Source organism: Lithobates pipiens, unplaced genomic scaffold, assembly GCF_037356315.1.
Source record: "Lithobates pipiens isolate NorthernLeopardFrog02 unplaced genomic scaffold, aLitPip1_a1.2 Scaffold_37, whole genome shotgun sequence".
NCBI lineage: Eukaryota > Metazoa > Chordata > Amphibia > Anura > Ranidae > Lithobates > Lithobates pipiens.
Window position 1 is genome coordinate 5523506 of NW_027507825.1, and position 16730 is coordinate 5540235.

Consider the following 16730-nt stretch of genomic DNA (forward strand, 5'->3'; position numbering starts at 1 on the left):
ATACTGGAACTTCCTAACACAACACCCATCGAAATTGATCGCGCCCATCGAGCTCTGAGACCCCCTTCACAAGACGCTGATAACCCCAGAGACATTATATGCAAACTGCACAAATATACCCTTAAGGAGCGCATCATGCAGAAGATGCGAAATAAACCCTTTTTTGACTTTGATGGTGCCCACCTCTTCTTTTACCAGGACATTTCAAGATGCACCCTCATGCAACGTAGAGCCCTAAAACCAGTGTTGGTGGCTTTACAGGAAGCAGGCATACCCTACCACTGGTGTTTTCCATTTTATTTACAAGCATCTAAAGACTGCCGCTCAGTAACCTTACACACCAAAGATGACCTCCCAAAATCCTTTCAGTGATCGGCCTGGGCTCCGTGGACTTCCCAGACTGACGCGGGGACAGCGAGATGCCGGGCTTTTCCGCCCCTAGACCGCCACAACCCTGGATGCAGATGCCACAAAGACACAACAGGAGACACAGTCACAACCACCAAAGAAGAGATGCATCACCTGGCCCCTCGGCCTCGAGAGATTGAGGTCCCTTGCTTGAGCCGATGCTGCTAAACTACCCTGATCCCCAGCACCTGCCTATGGGACAAGACAGGAGCTGAATATTGACGCTGGGCCCCCCTACTGGCACTGTTTTCCGGGGTCACAAGATTGCCCGAAGGCCCATAATGGGAACGTCCTGATCAGGCTTGGACTTTATTCCTAGAGCCCTGCCCCCCCCCCCTCTGGACTAGACCCCATAGGCTGCACTTACCCCATCCCTGGTAGCCCCCTTTTTATCTGGGCACTTATGCCCGGGCACCCGGTACCTCAGCGCACCCTTCCAGAAGTGAATGCGGAGCAGGAACCCCCCCATCCGTCCCGCCCCCCTTTTTCATTTTTGTTTTCCGTGCCTACATCCGTGATGGCCCATGACCCCCCAGTAGGCCTCCCACATACAGGGATTGATCCCGTTTGGGATAACAGACCCAGGCAGGGTGGGTCCCCCATATTGGGGGCTCCCCCGTGCCTCGGCCTGCAGTTTTTTCCAACAGTTAGTTGACTTTTTGTAACAGTTTATTTTAGTACTGTGCTTCTTGATGTAAATGTCTCTCTTTCCTTCCCACTCTCTTTTCTTTTTTCTCTTGTTCTCTCTCTCCCTCGCCTTTCCCTCAGAGGGAAATTATGCAACTTGCCACAGCTCGCACCGTGCCGCACCACCAAGGGCGAAGTCCACACGCCGTACGATGATACCATGGCAGAAGTTAAGGTAATCTCATACAATGTCCATGGCCTTTGCTCCCCCAACAAACGTAGCAAACTATGGTGGGAATTGAAGAGGATGAAGGCCCAAATAGTTCTCCTACAGGAGACGCTATTCACCCATCAGTCAATACCCAAACTGCCCACCCACCTCTTTAATCAGTGGTATGTCAGGACTTTGCCAAATAGCAAATCCAGAGGTACAGCGATTGCTGTTCACAAACACTGCCCCTTGCAGCCCGGGGGCACTCTCATAGACCCACAAGGTAGATATGTTTTTTTAAAAGGTACCATCGCGGGTACGAAATACACTTTTGCCACCATTTACGCCCCAACACGAATCAACTGACCTTTCTAGATACGATTATGGGCTGCCTGGCAGATTTTAAAGAGGGCCCCCTAGTCCTAGGAGGCGACTTTGTCAGCCCTGATCCCTCACTAGACACATCGCATGGGCGACCTACACATAAACATGCCTTCCTTAGGCGCTTCCGAAAATCCCTCCAAACTGCAGGTCTTATAGACAGTTGGTGGATCCTTCACCCCAAGAATCGGGACTACAGCTATTATTCCAAGGTCCACGATGTATATACCAGAATGGACATGCTATATGTAGACTGGCCCACTTTGGAACTGCTGCAGCGCTTGTCTATTAGCAATATAACCATATCAGACCATGCCCCAATTACTCTCACTTTCGCCTTGTCCCCAGGTGCTCATAGGGCTTGGACCTGGCAACTCACTGAAAATCTGTTGGACGATCCTGTAGTAGAGTCAAAGGTATCAGAAACTCTGCAGCACTATTTTATAAAAAATACCACTGCAGACCTACCAGAGGGAACGATATGGGAATGCCACAAGGTGGTAGTGCGGGGAGTGCTGATTGCTCTGGGCACCAAAATCAAGCGGGAGCGACAGGCAGATTTCCATAGAGTACTTGGCCTGCTCCAGCAGGCAGAACTTAAACACAAGCATAATAGCGACCCTGAGGCCCTTAGGGACTTGACAGAGCTTAGGGAATTATTTTCGCGCCTACTGGAAAGACAGGCGCAGAAGCAGTTAAGATACCTGTCACACAAATATTACGAACAGGGCAAAGCTCCTCCTCAGGTGACTTGATGTACAAATCTTCCTAAATAGCTGCAGGGTTCCGTGACTATTATGCTGCCTTATATAACCTAGATGCTGACATGGCCCCAGAAGATAGAACAGACAAATCAAGTAAAATACAGGAATACCTACACATGAATGGGCTCCCTCCTCTGACCGAAGACCAACAGACTGATCTAGACTCCCCCATAACAGTTGAGGAAATAGTTTCCACTATAAAAACATTTCCCAACGGCAAAAGCCCAGGCCCAGAAGGCTACACTAAGGCTTATTATAAAAAATTCCCCCAGATACTGGCCAGCCGGATGTGCAAATATTTTAATTCCCTGACAAGGTGTGACTACATCCCCCAAGAAGCCCTATTAGCACATATTTCGGTCATACCGAAAGAAGGGAAAGACCCATCTACCCCATCCAGCTATTGTCCCATTTCACTACTAAACACTGACGTTAAAATACTGGCGAAGATCCTGGCAAACCGACTGAAACACCTCATACCCCAAGTCATCCATTTAGACCAAACGGGCTTCATCACAGGAAGAGAAGCCAGAGACAACTCTATACGAGCGATTCAGCTCATTCACTGGACCAAGAAACAGGAACCCCCCCCCACCTACTTGATTCTCTCCACGGATGCCGAGAAAGCATTCGACTGCATTGATTGGTCCTACTTACGTTCAGTTCTCGCTGCATGGGGTCTAGGCTCTAATATGCTAAAGTGGATACATGCCCTGTATCTGAAACCTAGTGCACAGGTCAAAGTCAACGGTACCCTTTCATCCACTTTCTCAATTAGGAATGGTACGAGACAGGGGTGTCCGCTGTCACCCCTCCTCTTTGCACTAGCATTGGAGCCTTTACTATGTAGAGTGAGAATGAACCCAGATATAACTGGGCTGACGATAGGGACCGTAGAGCATAAGCTTTCCGCATACGTAGACGACATATTATTCCACCTGACGAACCCCCTGACTTCGCTGCCAGCCCTGCTGACAGAACTCCAACACTTTGGGACAATTACAAACTTTAAGATCAATTACACAAAGTCAAAAAATTTGCCCATACAACTTCCCCCGAACATGACCGACATACTGAAAACAAAATTTCCCTTTACATGGGCCAAGAACTCTCTTCGCTACCTGGGCATACAATTAACAGACAGTTTTGACACACTGTACACGATGAACTACCCTAAATTGATATCGGAGGTTAAACAAGACCTGCTGCACTGGACAAAAACCGCATTCACATGGCTAGGCAGGGTGAATATAATCAAAATCAATGTCTTACCCAGGATCCTGTTCTACATGCAAATGATTCCCTATATCCTTACCCAAAACCTTCTTTAACCACATATCCCACATGTTTACTAAGTTCATATGGAATTCCCAGAAACCACGTATAGCTCTTGGAGTCCTGAAACGCCCGAAGCACTCGGACGGCCTAGGGGTCCCAGACCTACAGAGGTACTATCAGGCTACAGTCCTCCAAAGATTGCTTAACTGTTTTTTTTCATGACCAAACCAAGCTTTGGGTCACAATGGAAAAGTTTATGGCAGGAAGGAACCTAGCATATGCACCCTGGCTCCTGAGAGAGCACAGGGGGCTATCGGACAGCACATCCCCTCTGACGCTCCTGACATTTGGGCTTAGCCCCCCCATGTCACCTTTGGCATTGCTGCGAGGGTTCCTTTGGTTCACCCCTGGGGAGAGTGCGGATTTCTTTGGTACATGAGTCAATGACAGGAATACTAGTTGTGGGAAGCTACTGCGGAACGGCAAATTGATACCCTACGACTCCTTAGCTGACAGAACCAGGAAACCACAATTGAACTTCTGGAAATACAGACAGTTGCACCACTTTTTTGCAACAAATAGCAGCTCCATAAGGGATTTTGCGACACTTACGCCTTTCGAAGGCCTGTTCATAGCGGACGAACCAATCCCACGGATGGTGTCGGAGTTGTACCAACTGTTGGGATCCTCTGCCTCCAAACCCACCTATATACGGCTATGGGAAAGAGATCTAGTGCAAGAATTCACAAGTTCCCAACTGTCATACCTTTATAAGATGACACACTCCAGCTCTGCTGACTCTAAAATGCAAGAAACAAAATTTCAAACTGCTGTCGCGCTGGTACAGAGTGCCAACGGATTTGGCATGAATGTACCCCAACAGCTCTGATAGGTGCTGGAGGGGATGCGGAAGCCGGGGAACCCTCTTTACACATATGGTGGGAGTGCCCCATCACTCCATACTGGGAAGACATTAAAAATCAGATTATAGAGGTCCTGGGGATAGATATCCCCCTCTCTCTGGCCTACTTTCTCCTGCACGTCCCTTCCATGCCTATGAGTCGTTATAAAAAGAACGTACTTCCTCACCTACTAGATGCCGCAAGACGGCTACTCCCCATTCTATGGAAGAAAACGCAGATACCGAGTGGAGGGGAATGGATGTGCAGGACGAATCAGAAAAAGGAGGCAGAAGAATGTATTGCGACCTGTAATGGCACTAGAGAAAGGCACACGGCCCGGTGGGCCCTATGGACAGATCACTTCTCTGTTCACAATCAAATCCCCTCAAGCTTAGATGAATCTCTACTGAGATTAGCAGACCCAGCTAAAGGCCACGGTAGGAGACCAAAAGTAGTTGATGCCACCCCTCATGGGGGGGGGGGGGGGCGTGGGCCGCAGAAACTGAGCTCCAGTGCAGTTGTTCCTGCCTCTTCCACCACATGACGACTGAGCGGCTAGCTGTCTGGTGTGGGCAGGGTAAACCTTCTGGAGGTGCAAAGGTGAGATTCTCATCCTCCCCCCCTCTCTTACTATCCCAGTCCCCCCCCCTTTTTTTTTTCTCTCCTGAGTCTACCCTAATGACAGAACCTGGTGTCTATATCCCCCTGTCACTGTCAACTCCTACTTTCTTTCCACCCTGCAACTTTTCTATTCCTTTCCAATGACTGTTTCTTACAATGATTAATGCAGACAAGACTAAGGATGGCTGTCCAAAAATAGTCAAGGTGTCTGCTCGTGGAGAGGCCCAATACGTGCACATGGGTGCCCTGCATAATGGCACGGATGCTGTGCGGTTCAAAACGGGAATGGGGGGATGTGAAGGGAGCACGGTCCCGGGCGTCGCGCTGATGGAGGTTTGATGGAGACCTTGAAGGCACCACTCGCTCGGTGCTCGGTTCTGCTGCGGACCAAAAAAAGGGTCCCGTGCGAGTTTGCGGCGGGTGCAATGCAAATTCAGCCATACTATCTGTATGGCTGAACTCGCATCGCACAGAGATCGGATGTGATTTGCACTGCAGTGCGGTGCGAATCAAATCCGGTTCTCGTAGCCGCTCCAGTGTGAACCCAGCCTAAAAGAGGCTGAATACAAATGGCGACCCCCCCCCCACACACACACACACACACTTTTCACATATTTATTTGTAAACAAATTTTGAAAACCATGTATCATTTTCCTTCCACTTCACAATTATGTGACACTTTGTGTTGGTCTATCACATAAAATCCCAATAAAATACATTTACGTTTTTGGTTGTAACATGACAAAATGTGGAAAATTTCAAGGGGTATGAATTATTTTTCAAGGAACTATATTATATATGTAGCAGCGGCTCCTGAACAGCACGCGATATGTGTTTTTCAAAGTTAAACTTAAACTTTACCCAAACTGCAGTTTGGTTTGGGTCTATTTGTCTAAATTTGACTTCTGTATCAGTCTGACTGGACTGTGAAATGTTCAGCCTGGCCACAAGGGGCACTGTCTCGGGTTGGAGGCGTGGAACTATGGTCTGGTCAGGTGCTTAAATAACTCTCTCTCTGTCTGAGTCAGGTCAGTGAGAGTGGCCCTCCCGCTGTGCCCTCTGAGAGAGGGTATTTAAGATGCGGATGTCACATGGTTCAACGTTCCGGTCCAGTATGATGTGCTGATTACATGGTCCTGGTCCTCCTGACCAGCCCCCAGGAAGGCTATGGCCTGGGGTGCGGAACCACCCAACTTTAATGCCTCGGGGCTGGCTAGCCCAAGGCAAGGAAACGAAAGGAGGATTCTGAGGGAGTTGGGTGCCATCTCCGGTTCGGGAGAGACTCATTGTACTTCAAGCATTCCAGGGGAGGACTCTTTAGAAGAACACCACGTACGGGTTGGTTTTCTTAACAAGAGCCTGGAAGGGCTGAAGTAACTGAGAGAATCCGGTCTTGTGGATATTGCCAAGCAGGCTGGAAGATCCAGGTATCCTACAAGTGTTCTACAGCTTAGTTTCCCTACGTATTCTGCAACAACATCATCTGTGACCGTCTGTGACAAAGACTTTGTTCCTGGGTAAGCACCTTGTTGGCTTCTAGGCCTTGTGAGAGAGGGACTGTCCAACCTGAGTGATCAACCAGCTGCGAATGGCTATTCTCTGGATGCAGTCAAAGTAAGCAAGTTCTTTAAAGCGGGAGTCCGCCGGGACTCCGGGTTTTTTTTTTTTTAAAAGTCAGCATCTACAAATACTGCAGCTGCTGACTTTTAAAATAGTGACACTTACCTGTCCAGCGCGTCCGCGATGCCGGCACCCGAAGCTGATCTGTAGATCGTCTCTCGGGTGCTGCCGCCGCCATCTTGGGTATGGGAATCAGGAAATGGAGCCTTTCGGCTTCATTTCCCGGTTCCCTACTGCGCATGTGCGAGCCGCGCTGTGCAATAAGGACGGGATCTGTGTGTTTTCCCAGCAGGCAGCGGGGCACTTGCGGAAAGGGGCGGGCACTTGCGGAAAGGGGCGTAATATACGCCCCTTTCCGCAGAGAGTTATCCCGGAAGTGGGTGCAGATACCTGTACTGTACAGGTATCTGCACCCCCCTCCCCCCTGAAAGGTGCCCATTGTGGCGCCGGAGGGGGGGAGGGTTCAGATGAGCGGAAGGTCCACTTTAGGGTGGACCTCTGCTTTAACGTTTTTGGACTTTGACATTGAGAGAACCTGAACTACCTTTCCAACCCTCTGATCCCAAGTTGAAAGACTGTTCAATGGTTTGATGTTTTGAAAATAAAATCCATTCAAGTGGATCTATTGTCAGTCTCAAGTTACTGGGTCATCTACCACGGGACATCCCCTAGACGTGAATTTGCAAGGAGAACGGAAGGTAACGGTAAGCCCAAAAATAACCAGCAGTTCCTTCGGGGTTTAGTGCTACATATAGTTTAGGCCTAAGCCAGAAACCAGGAAGCAACTGAAGAAATGTAAAAAAAAAATAAAAAAAAAAAAAGTTTAACATTAAAAAAAATATATATTTATTATACATGAATATAATTATATATATTACATTATCTTATATGTAGTTATCTTTACTAAGGCTAGCAGCACAGTTAAAAATGGTCAATGTTGACTTTTAATTCCACTTTTAATAGACATGGAAGCTTGAATAGAAAATTAACCCGGGACTATAATATTGCATTATGATCTTTGTAGGTTTCTTGAACCCATCAGATGGAGTAACACAGGATCGCAACATGCATAACTTGGTCCATGTCTACATGGGTGGGACGATGGGCGAGGTTCCAATCTCCGCTAATGATCCTATGTTTGTGCTTCACCATTGCTTTATTGACAAGTAAGTTTATCACTAAATCTGTTACATGGGGGACGGAAGCAACTTTGATATATAGGCCTGCTACAGAAAATGGGACTCTGCTAGCCTTCTACTGTGGCCTATGGCAGGGGTCTCCAAACTGTGGCCCGGGCATCATATGTGGCCATTTGCTTGCCCTTATCTGGCCCTTGGGGCACTTTTCCACCAACTGACACCAATGATGTGGCACCATTTCCCCTACTGACACTATTGCCTCCCATTAAAACCAAAAGATGGGGCAGCACTGATGCCAGGGCACTGTCTAACTGCCTTCCGAAACTCAAGTTTTGAATAGACTAAATTTGAATTCGAATGCCATTTCCAATTCAAATGATGATTCAAATTTTCCGAATTCAGAAAATTTGAAAAGAAATTCAACTAATTTAACTAAACAAAATTATTAAAAAGGAAACAAAACAAATTTTGTTCGTTCTGCATGTCTAGTCAGGAAGGCTGTACAGGGCCGCATGATTTCTAACAGCATCCCTGCCCACTACTGACTGAGCACTGCAGTGATGTATTGGCCAGAGAAAGAAACCAGCAGAGGTGGGAAATGCAGAAGAATTCTGAAGCAGTTTTCCCAGGCTTCAGTGCTGGAACAGATGGAGGTAGGAGAAGCGGGCCAGGAAGGTGAGTGCCAGTTTGAGATCTTAGGAACCTGATGGGGTCTCTTTAACCCCTTTATGACAGCCTAATGCATATGTCACAGACCCCCGTCCTCAACAGGATGTGACATTGGGGTGTTTAGCTCAAGTGGTTAGATGCATTTTTTTGTGCAGCGAGTCCACATCAGACGGGCATTTATAGTTAAGGGCCTGGAAGCCCACGTTTATTAAAGGGAAAACAAAACAACAGTCCATCCAGTAATCCCACGCTGGGGTTTAACTTCATTCAGAAAACTTAAATTAAAACATACCAAGCCACCTGGCTCTCTCTTGTCAGCAGTTCCTCTGCTTGCTCCCAACAGACTTATCGATTCTTTCCAGCCCCTTGGACTCACTGGCTTCCGTAGTCTTCCCGACTCTCAAGGCTGTCCAGCCTTTCCCAGTCCCTGAGCAAAGAATCTCTCTTACACGGGCTACAGTCTCCCACAGGGCAGACCACTCTCCAAACACAGGTTTGTCTTCAAACAGCAGCAGCAAGCTGCTCACACTCCACCATCCTCCACACTCTACTCTCACCAGCCCCTCGTTATATGGGCTGTGTGCAGCTGGGCACACACCCTGCTTTCTATCCTCAAGACCCGGACACAGGGTTGGAGATCCCGTCCCACCCATGACTCTCAGGGATCTCCAAACTACAAAATCCCATCTGGAACTAGCAAAACCTGGAGAAAACTGACAGAGCAGTTTTCTCCATTTAAACTCTACACTCTGTAGTCTTGCAGTCCGCAGATATGCAAACTCTGTGTCTCTTTTGCCTCCAATTTCATAGGGACAGAGCCTCGCTCTGCCACAAGGATTATGTCCACCTTATAAGCTTCCTTTGTCCGGTACCCACATGAGCCAAGGTTCCTTAGCCCACCCAGTCACTTGTCAAATAGGGATGAGCCGAACACTCCCCAGTTCGGTTTGCATCAGAACATGCAAACAGGCAATAAATTAGTTCAAACATCCGAACACTGTTAAAGTCTGTGGGACTCAAACATGAAAAATCTAAAGTGCTAATTTTAAAGGCTTATATGCAAGTTATTATCATAAAAAGTGTTTGGGTCCTGCCCCAGGGGACATGTATCAATGCAATTTAATTTTTTTTTTTTAAAAGGCAGTTTTTTTTATGGAGCAGTGATTTTAATAATGCTTAAAGTGAAACAATAAAAGTGAAATATTCCTTTAAATTTCGTACCTAGGAGGTGTGTATAGTGTGCCTGTAAAGTAGCGCTTGTTTCCCGTGCTTGGAACTGTCCCTGCACAAAGCATCATTTCTGAAGGAAAAATTTATAATTTAATAATTTAAAAGCACTCGGGGCTATAATGAATTGTCGGCTCCACGTAATACAGAGAACACTCATTGATAAAAAAAATGCGTGGGGGTCCCCCCAAATTCAATTACCAGGCCCTTCAGGTATGGTATGGATTTTAAGGGGAACTCCACACCAAATCTTTTTTTTTTATGGCGTGGAGTTCCCCCCCAAAGCACCTGGTCCCCATGTTGTTGGGGACAAGGGCCTCATCCCCACAACCCTTGCCCGGTGGTTGTGGGGGTCTGCGGGCGGGAGGCTTATCAGAATCTGGAAGCCCCCTTTAACAAGGGGGCCCCCAGATCCCAGCCTCCCCCTGTTTAAAATGGTAACGGGTACATTGTACCCCTACCATTTCACAAAGAAAGTGTAAAAAATTGTAAAAAAAAACACACAGACACCGTTGGGATACCGTAAGTCCTTTATTAAAAATAAAAAAAATAAAAAAGATGATGTGCAGCGCATCCTGTCTCCACCGCAGGTTTACGTTACATCAGAGGGGGCGGGTCACCCGCACGTCACTGGGGAAGCCCGGGTTTCCCCTTGCGTCAGAGGGGGATGGGGTCACGCGACGATTGGCCCCGTCCTCAGCTAAGAGACCTGACAGGCTGTCGGGATTCCCGTGGTGTCTCCAGTGGAGACAGGATGCACTGCAGTGGACATCATCATTGGACCCTGGACCTGGAGAGGAGAGATCATCCATCGCTGGACCCCGGAGAGATGATCACCCATCGCAGGATACCGAGAGCGGATTACCACTGCTGGAATCTTTTTTTTATTTTTAATAAAGGACTTATCCCAAAGCACCCTCCCAATGTTGAGAGCATGTGGCCTGGTACGGTTCAGGAGGGGGCGCTCTCCCATCCCCCCTCTTTTCCTGCGGCCTGCCAGGTTGCGTACTCGGATAAAGGGTCTAGTATGGATTTTTGGAGGGAACTCCACGCCATTTAAAAAAAAAGATTTATGTGGAGTTCCCCTTAATATCCATACCAGACCTAAAGGGCCTGGTAATTGAATTTGGGGGGACCCACACGCATTTTTTTTTTATCAATGACTTTCAATGAATGTTCTCTGTATTACCGGGAGCTGACAGTTCATTATAGCCACGAGCGCTTTTAAATTACTTTTTTTTCCTCCAGAAATGACACTTTGGGCAGGGACAGTTCTAAGCACGGGAAACAAGTGCTACTTTACAGGCATACTATACACACCTTAGGTACAAAATTTAAAGGAATATTTCACTTTTATTGTTTCACTTTAAGCATTATTAAAATCTCTGCTCCCGAAAAAACGGCCGTTTTAAAAAAAAAGATTTGCCTTGATATATGTCCCCTGGGGCAGGACTCAGGTCCCCAAACACTTTTTATGACAATAACTTGCATATAAGCCTTTAAAATTAGCACTTTAGATTTCTCCCATAGACTTTTACAGGGTGTTCAGCAGCTTTTTGAATTTGCCCCAAACACTCCAAATTGTTCGCTGTTCGGCAAATGGGCGAACAGGCAAGTTTCGAGTCGAACATGAGTTTGACTCGAACTCGAAGCTCATCCCTATTGTCAAAGCATCAGTGTGGGGTGAAAACAGACTGTTTATTCAAACACGGGTGCAGAGAGATATCCCCCCTCTTTTGCATAATGACACAGGGTAGGGTATACTACATTCAGTAACAAGAGACACTCGGGTATCTTCAAACTTCTAATTGGTAGACCATCTTATCAGCAGGGAGGGCTGTTGGAGGAATATCCCCCTCCCCTCTAACTAATCCACATGCACATATACATCCCATAATACTTTGCTCCCAAGGCAGAAAGAAACAATAGAACAATAGGATACAGCCACACCTCAATCTACTAAAAAGTCTACAACACTTTGAGACCAAGCTCATACAATATTCCAGCAGTTGGACAGGTGGAATTTATCTTCATATTTTCTTGAGATATATTGTTCCAAAAATATTACTGTCCCAAGTGTAAGAGCCCTATCATTCTTTCAACACAAATCACACCTATAAGACCCTGGATAACAGGGGTAACGTGACATGCTGAATGGTTGTACGGTGAGTCTGATTAGTGCAGATCAGACTGGGATTCTTGGTCACCCTGTGCCTCTAATAGAAACGGGGTAACTTACACATAGGAGGGGCTGGAGGAGCTGGACAAGGAGTTTCTACAGCTCTCTAAGGTAAGCTGGCTTCCACAAGGCCCCCCTCCCTTCCACCCAAGGTGACTCCCGTCACAGCATATATGCAGCTGCATGGTATGTGGGCCTAAGCCCCACACGCTGAAAATGTATTCCTGTGGGGTTTGTACTGTAACCAAGCTGTGATCGACAATTGGGGGCTGGTAATGATGACTCCCAGTGGCATCATACCTGTGCTGGTAAGGATGACAATGTGTGGCATCACCCCTTTGCTGGTAAGGATGACTCCCAGTGGCATCATTCCTGTACAGCCAATATGTACCATATGATTGGGAGTCCTCCTGCCAGCCTCAGGCAACATGAATCATTTAAAGGATGGCCTCTGCATACTTTATGTGACCGTGTGTGATTTAAGTTTTAGGAAAAGTACTGTCATACATACAATGGGGAAAATAATTATTTGATCCCCTGCAGATTGTGTAAGTTTGCCCACTTACAAAGAAATGAAGGGTCTATCATTTTTATCATAGGTGTATTTTAACCACTTCAGCCCTGGAAGATTTGGTTGCTGAATGACCGGGCCATTTTTCTGTGATTCGGCACTGCGCCGCTTTAACTAACAATTGCGCAACATTGTACCCAAACTAAATTGGTGGGCTTTTTTCCCCACAAATAGAGATTTCTTTTGGTGGTATTTGATCGCATCTGCGTTTTTTATTTTTTGTGCTATAAACAAAAAAAGAGTGACAATTTTGAAAAAAACACAATATTCTGTATTTTTTGCAATAATAAATATTCCCATTTTTTTTAAAAAAAGCTAAATTTTTTTCTCAGTTTAGGCCGCTATGTATTCTTCTACACATTTCTGGTAATAAAAATGGCAATAAGTGTATATTGATTGGTTTGCACAGAAGTTATAGCATTTTTATTATTATTATTTTTTTTACTAGTAATGGCAGCGATATGCAATTTTTATTGTGACATTATGACGGACACATCGAACAATTTTGACACATTTTTGAGACCATTGGCATTTCTATAGCGATCAGTGCTATACAAATGCATTAATTACTGTAAAAATGTCACTGGCAGTGAGGGGTTTAACACTAGGGGGCAGTGAAGGGGTTAACTGTGTTCCCTAGCATGTGTTCTAACTGAAGGGGGGTGGGACTAGCTGGGGGGGAGAGATAGATTGGTGTTCATACTTTTTATGAACACATGATCAGTCTCTTCTCCCCTCACAGTACCGGGATCTCTGTGTTTACACACAGAAATCCCAGTTTTCACCATGTCACGAGCGATCGCGGAAGCCCGGCGCACTCGCATCGGCTCTGAGGGCGAGCAGCAGGCGCGAGCACCCCTAGTGGCCAAAAAAGGAGGTGATGTAACATAAATGGCAATTCGCTCAGCCATGTTGCCGCAGTGCAACTGTGGCGGGTGGTAGGCAAGCGGTTAAGAGATAGAATATCAACCAAAAATCCATAAAAAAAAACACATGATACAAATGTTATAAAGTGAGTTACGGTTAGGTGAGTAAAATAAGTATTTGATCCCCTACCAACCAACAATAATTCTGGCTCCCACAGACTGGCTACAGTAGGTGCGCATGTGGTACACAGATTAGTCCTGTCAATTTAAGAAGGTGCTCCAAACCACAACTCGTTATGTGTATAAAACCTGTCCACATGATCTCTTTCTTCCATTCAAACCTCACCATCATGGGCAAGTCCAAAGATCTGTCAAAGGACAACAGGGAGAAGATTGGAGACCTGCACAAGGCTGGAATGGGCTACAAGACCATCAGAAAGAAGCTTGGTGAGAAGGAGGCAACCGTTGGAGCGATTATTCGCATATGGAAGAAATATAAAATAACAATCAATCGCTCTTAGCCCTTGCACACACGGTTGGAGATTCCGACAACCAAATCCGTCGGAGTAATTCCGACAGATTAATTCCGGAAGCAGTCCGGAAGTGGTGTTGCATACACACGGTCGGACTAAGCTGTCGGAAAAAAATCCGATTGTACATAACGTGATGACGTTATTTCGTTACGACGGGACTACGTTCAGGCTAGTAGCCAATAGCTTTGGTCTAGGAATTTGATTTGAGCATGTGTGGCACTTTGTCCGTCGGAGTAGGCTACACATGATCGGAGTATGTCCGATCGGAGCATTTTGTCGGAAAATATTTCCTGCAAGTTGGAAAAGTTGGTCCGACGGATATTCCGACGGAAACAGTCCGATGCAGACCACACAGTCGGAATATCCGACAAAACGCTCCGATAGGAAACATTCCGACGGAAATCTCCGACCGTGTGTACAAGGGCTTAGTCTGGAGCTCCATACAAAGTTCGCCTAATGAGGTAAGAATGATCATGAGAAACATGAGGGATCAGCCCAGAACTACACAGGAGGAGCTTATGAATGATCTCAAGGCATTTGGAGCCACAGTCACCAAACAAACCATTGATAACACAATACACCGCCATGGATTGAATCTCCAGCAGTGCCCACAGGGTCCCCTCCTCAGGAAGACTCATGTACCGGCCTATATGAAGTTTGACAATGAACATCTAAATAATTCAGAGAAGGATTGGGGAGAAAGTGCTTTAGTCAGAGAAAACCAAAATTGAGCTCGTTGGCATTAACTCGGCTTGTTGTGTTTGGAGGAAGAAAAATGCTGACTATGACCCTAAGAACACCATCCCTACAGTCAAGCACGGAGGTGGAAACGTGATGCTTTGAGGCTGTTTCTCTGCTAAAGGTATAGGCTGGCTATTGAGGGGCAAATGGATGGGGCCATGTATTGTAAAATCTTGAGAACCTTCTTCCCTCAGCCAGAGCACTAAAGATGGTTCATGGATGGGTCTTCCAGCATTACAATGACCCACAATATAGCTGGAGCAGCTTAAGAAGAAGTACATTAAGGTCATGAAGTGGCTTTGCCAGTCTCCAGACCTTAATCCTTAAGGATTTAGAGAAGACCTGTAAAGAAGAGGGGACCAAAATCCCTCCTGAGATGTGTGCAAACCTGGTCCCCAACTACAGGAAAAACATTTTACCTCTGTGCTTGCCAACAAGGGTTTCTCCACCAAGCACCAAGTCATGTTTTTCTAGGGGATTAAATACTTATTTTACTCACTGAACTGCTACTCAATTTATAACATTTGTATTGCGTTTTTTCAGGATTTTTGGTTGATATTCTGTATCTATCATTTAAATACACCTATGATGATACAAATTATAGACCCTTCATTTCTTTGTAAGTGGGGCAAACACAAAATCTGCAGGGGATCAAATAATTATTTTCTCCCACTGTATATTCTGGCTTTGTATATATCTTCACATGACATATAATATACATATAATATATATAACATTTGTAGGATCTTTGAGGCATGGCTTCGCAGATACCAGGCAACTCCAGAAATGTACCCTGAAAATGATGAACTAGGTCATGGTCCTAACGAGTGCTCCACTCCGTACTTCCCATGTTATAGGAATAAAGACCTCCTACGCATGTCTGACAAATTTATGTACAACTACTCGAAATACCAGGGGATGTAATTCTACATTGAAGCAAGTCTTGAGGTTGGAATCTTCTCTTTGTGTGATGGAAACTCCTTCAAATTACCTTGTGATCTCAGGACCACAATGAGATCTCATATCAAATCTGTCCAACAGATTCACCTTAAAATCCTCTATGTTGATTTTCAAGAGTAATTATGTAAACCATAACCTAAATGAAAATTAAAAATGAAATTTCATTAATGGTGTGTTCATTTATTTGAAAATGCCACCTAATTGGCTGTGCCCTATAGCTCAATAGCTTCAACTGATAGGTGACACTGATGGAACAGCACTGATGAGGCTGCACTGATAGGTGGCACTGATGGAACAGCACTGATGAGGCTGCACTGATAGGTGGCACTGATGGCCACTGATAGGTGGCACTAATGGGCTCTGAAAGATGGAAATGATAGGTGGCACTAATAGGCAACACTGGTGGGCAATGATTGGCAGTAGACATGTGCAGAGTGAAATAAATGTATTCAGTTACTCCCGAAATTTGTTATTATTTATTTAGTTTTTCGTTCAAAAATTGCATTCATCCGAAAATCCACATGAATTACGGTCAAATCTGTCTTTGAAGGCTTATGTTGTCTGTCGAATGTATAAAGAAGATTCGATGGAGCTAGTATATAGCATACTTCGTGTGAACTTTAGAACCCTATTAAAGTCTATGGGACTCCAACGTTCAAAATCTAAAGTTCTAATTTTAAAGGCTAATATGCAAGTTACTGTCCTAAAAAGTGTCTGGGGACCCGGGTCCTGCCCCAGGGGGCATGGATCAATGCAAAAAAAAGTTTGAAAAAGTTTTTTCGGGAGCAGTGATTTTAACAACGATTAAAGTGAAACAATAAAAGTGTAATATTCCTTTAAATTTCGTACCTGGGGGGTGTCTATAGTATGCCTGTGAAGGGGCGCATGTTTCCCGTGCTTAGAACTGTCCCTGCACTAAGTGTCATTTCTGCCGGGAAAAAAGTCCTTTAAAATCACTCGCGCCTATAATGAATTGTAGGCTCCCGTAATACAGAGAACACTCATTGAAAGTCATTGATAAAAATAAAAAAAA

General features: G+C 45.7%; 1 protein-coding gene across 1 annotated transcript in view; it reads left to right on the forward strand.

Moving 5' to 3' along the window:
* The window catches only part of LOC143956507 (tyrosinase-like), a 38343-nt gene extending 22478 nt beyond the window's left edge, over positions 1 to 15865 (forward strand). The window contains exons 3-4 of the mRNA XM_077466708.1: positions 7837 to 7978; positions 15481 to 15865. Coding sequence (XP_077322834.1) covers positions 7837 to 7978; positions 15481 to 15661 — 323 coding nt within the window. The 3' untranslated portion in view covers positions 15662 to 15865. The remainder of the gene's footprint in view (positions 1 to 7836; positions 7979 to 15480) is intronic.
* The last annotated feature ends 865 nt before the right edge of the window (positions 15866 to 16730 follow it).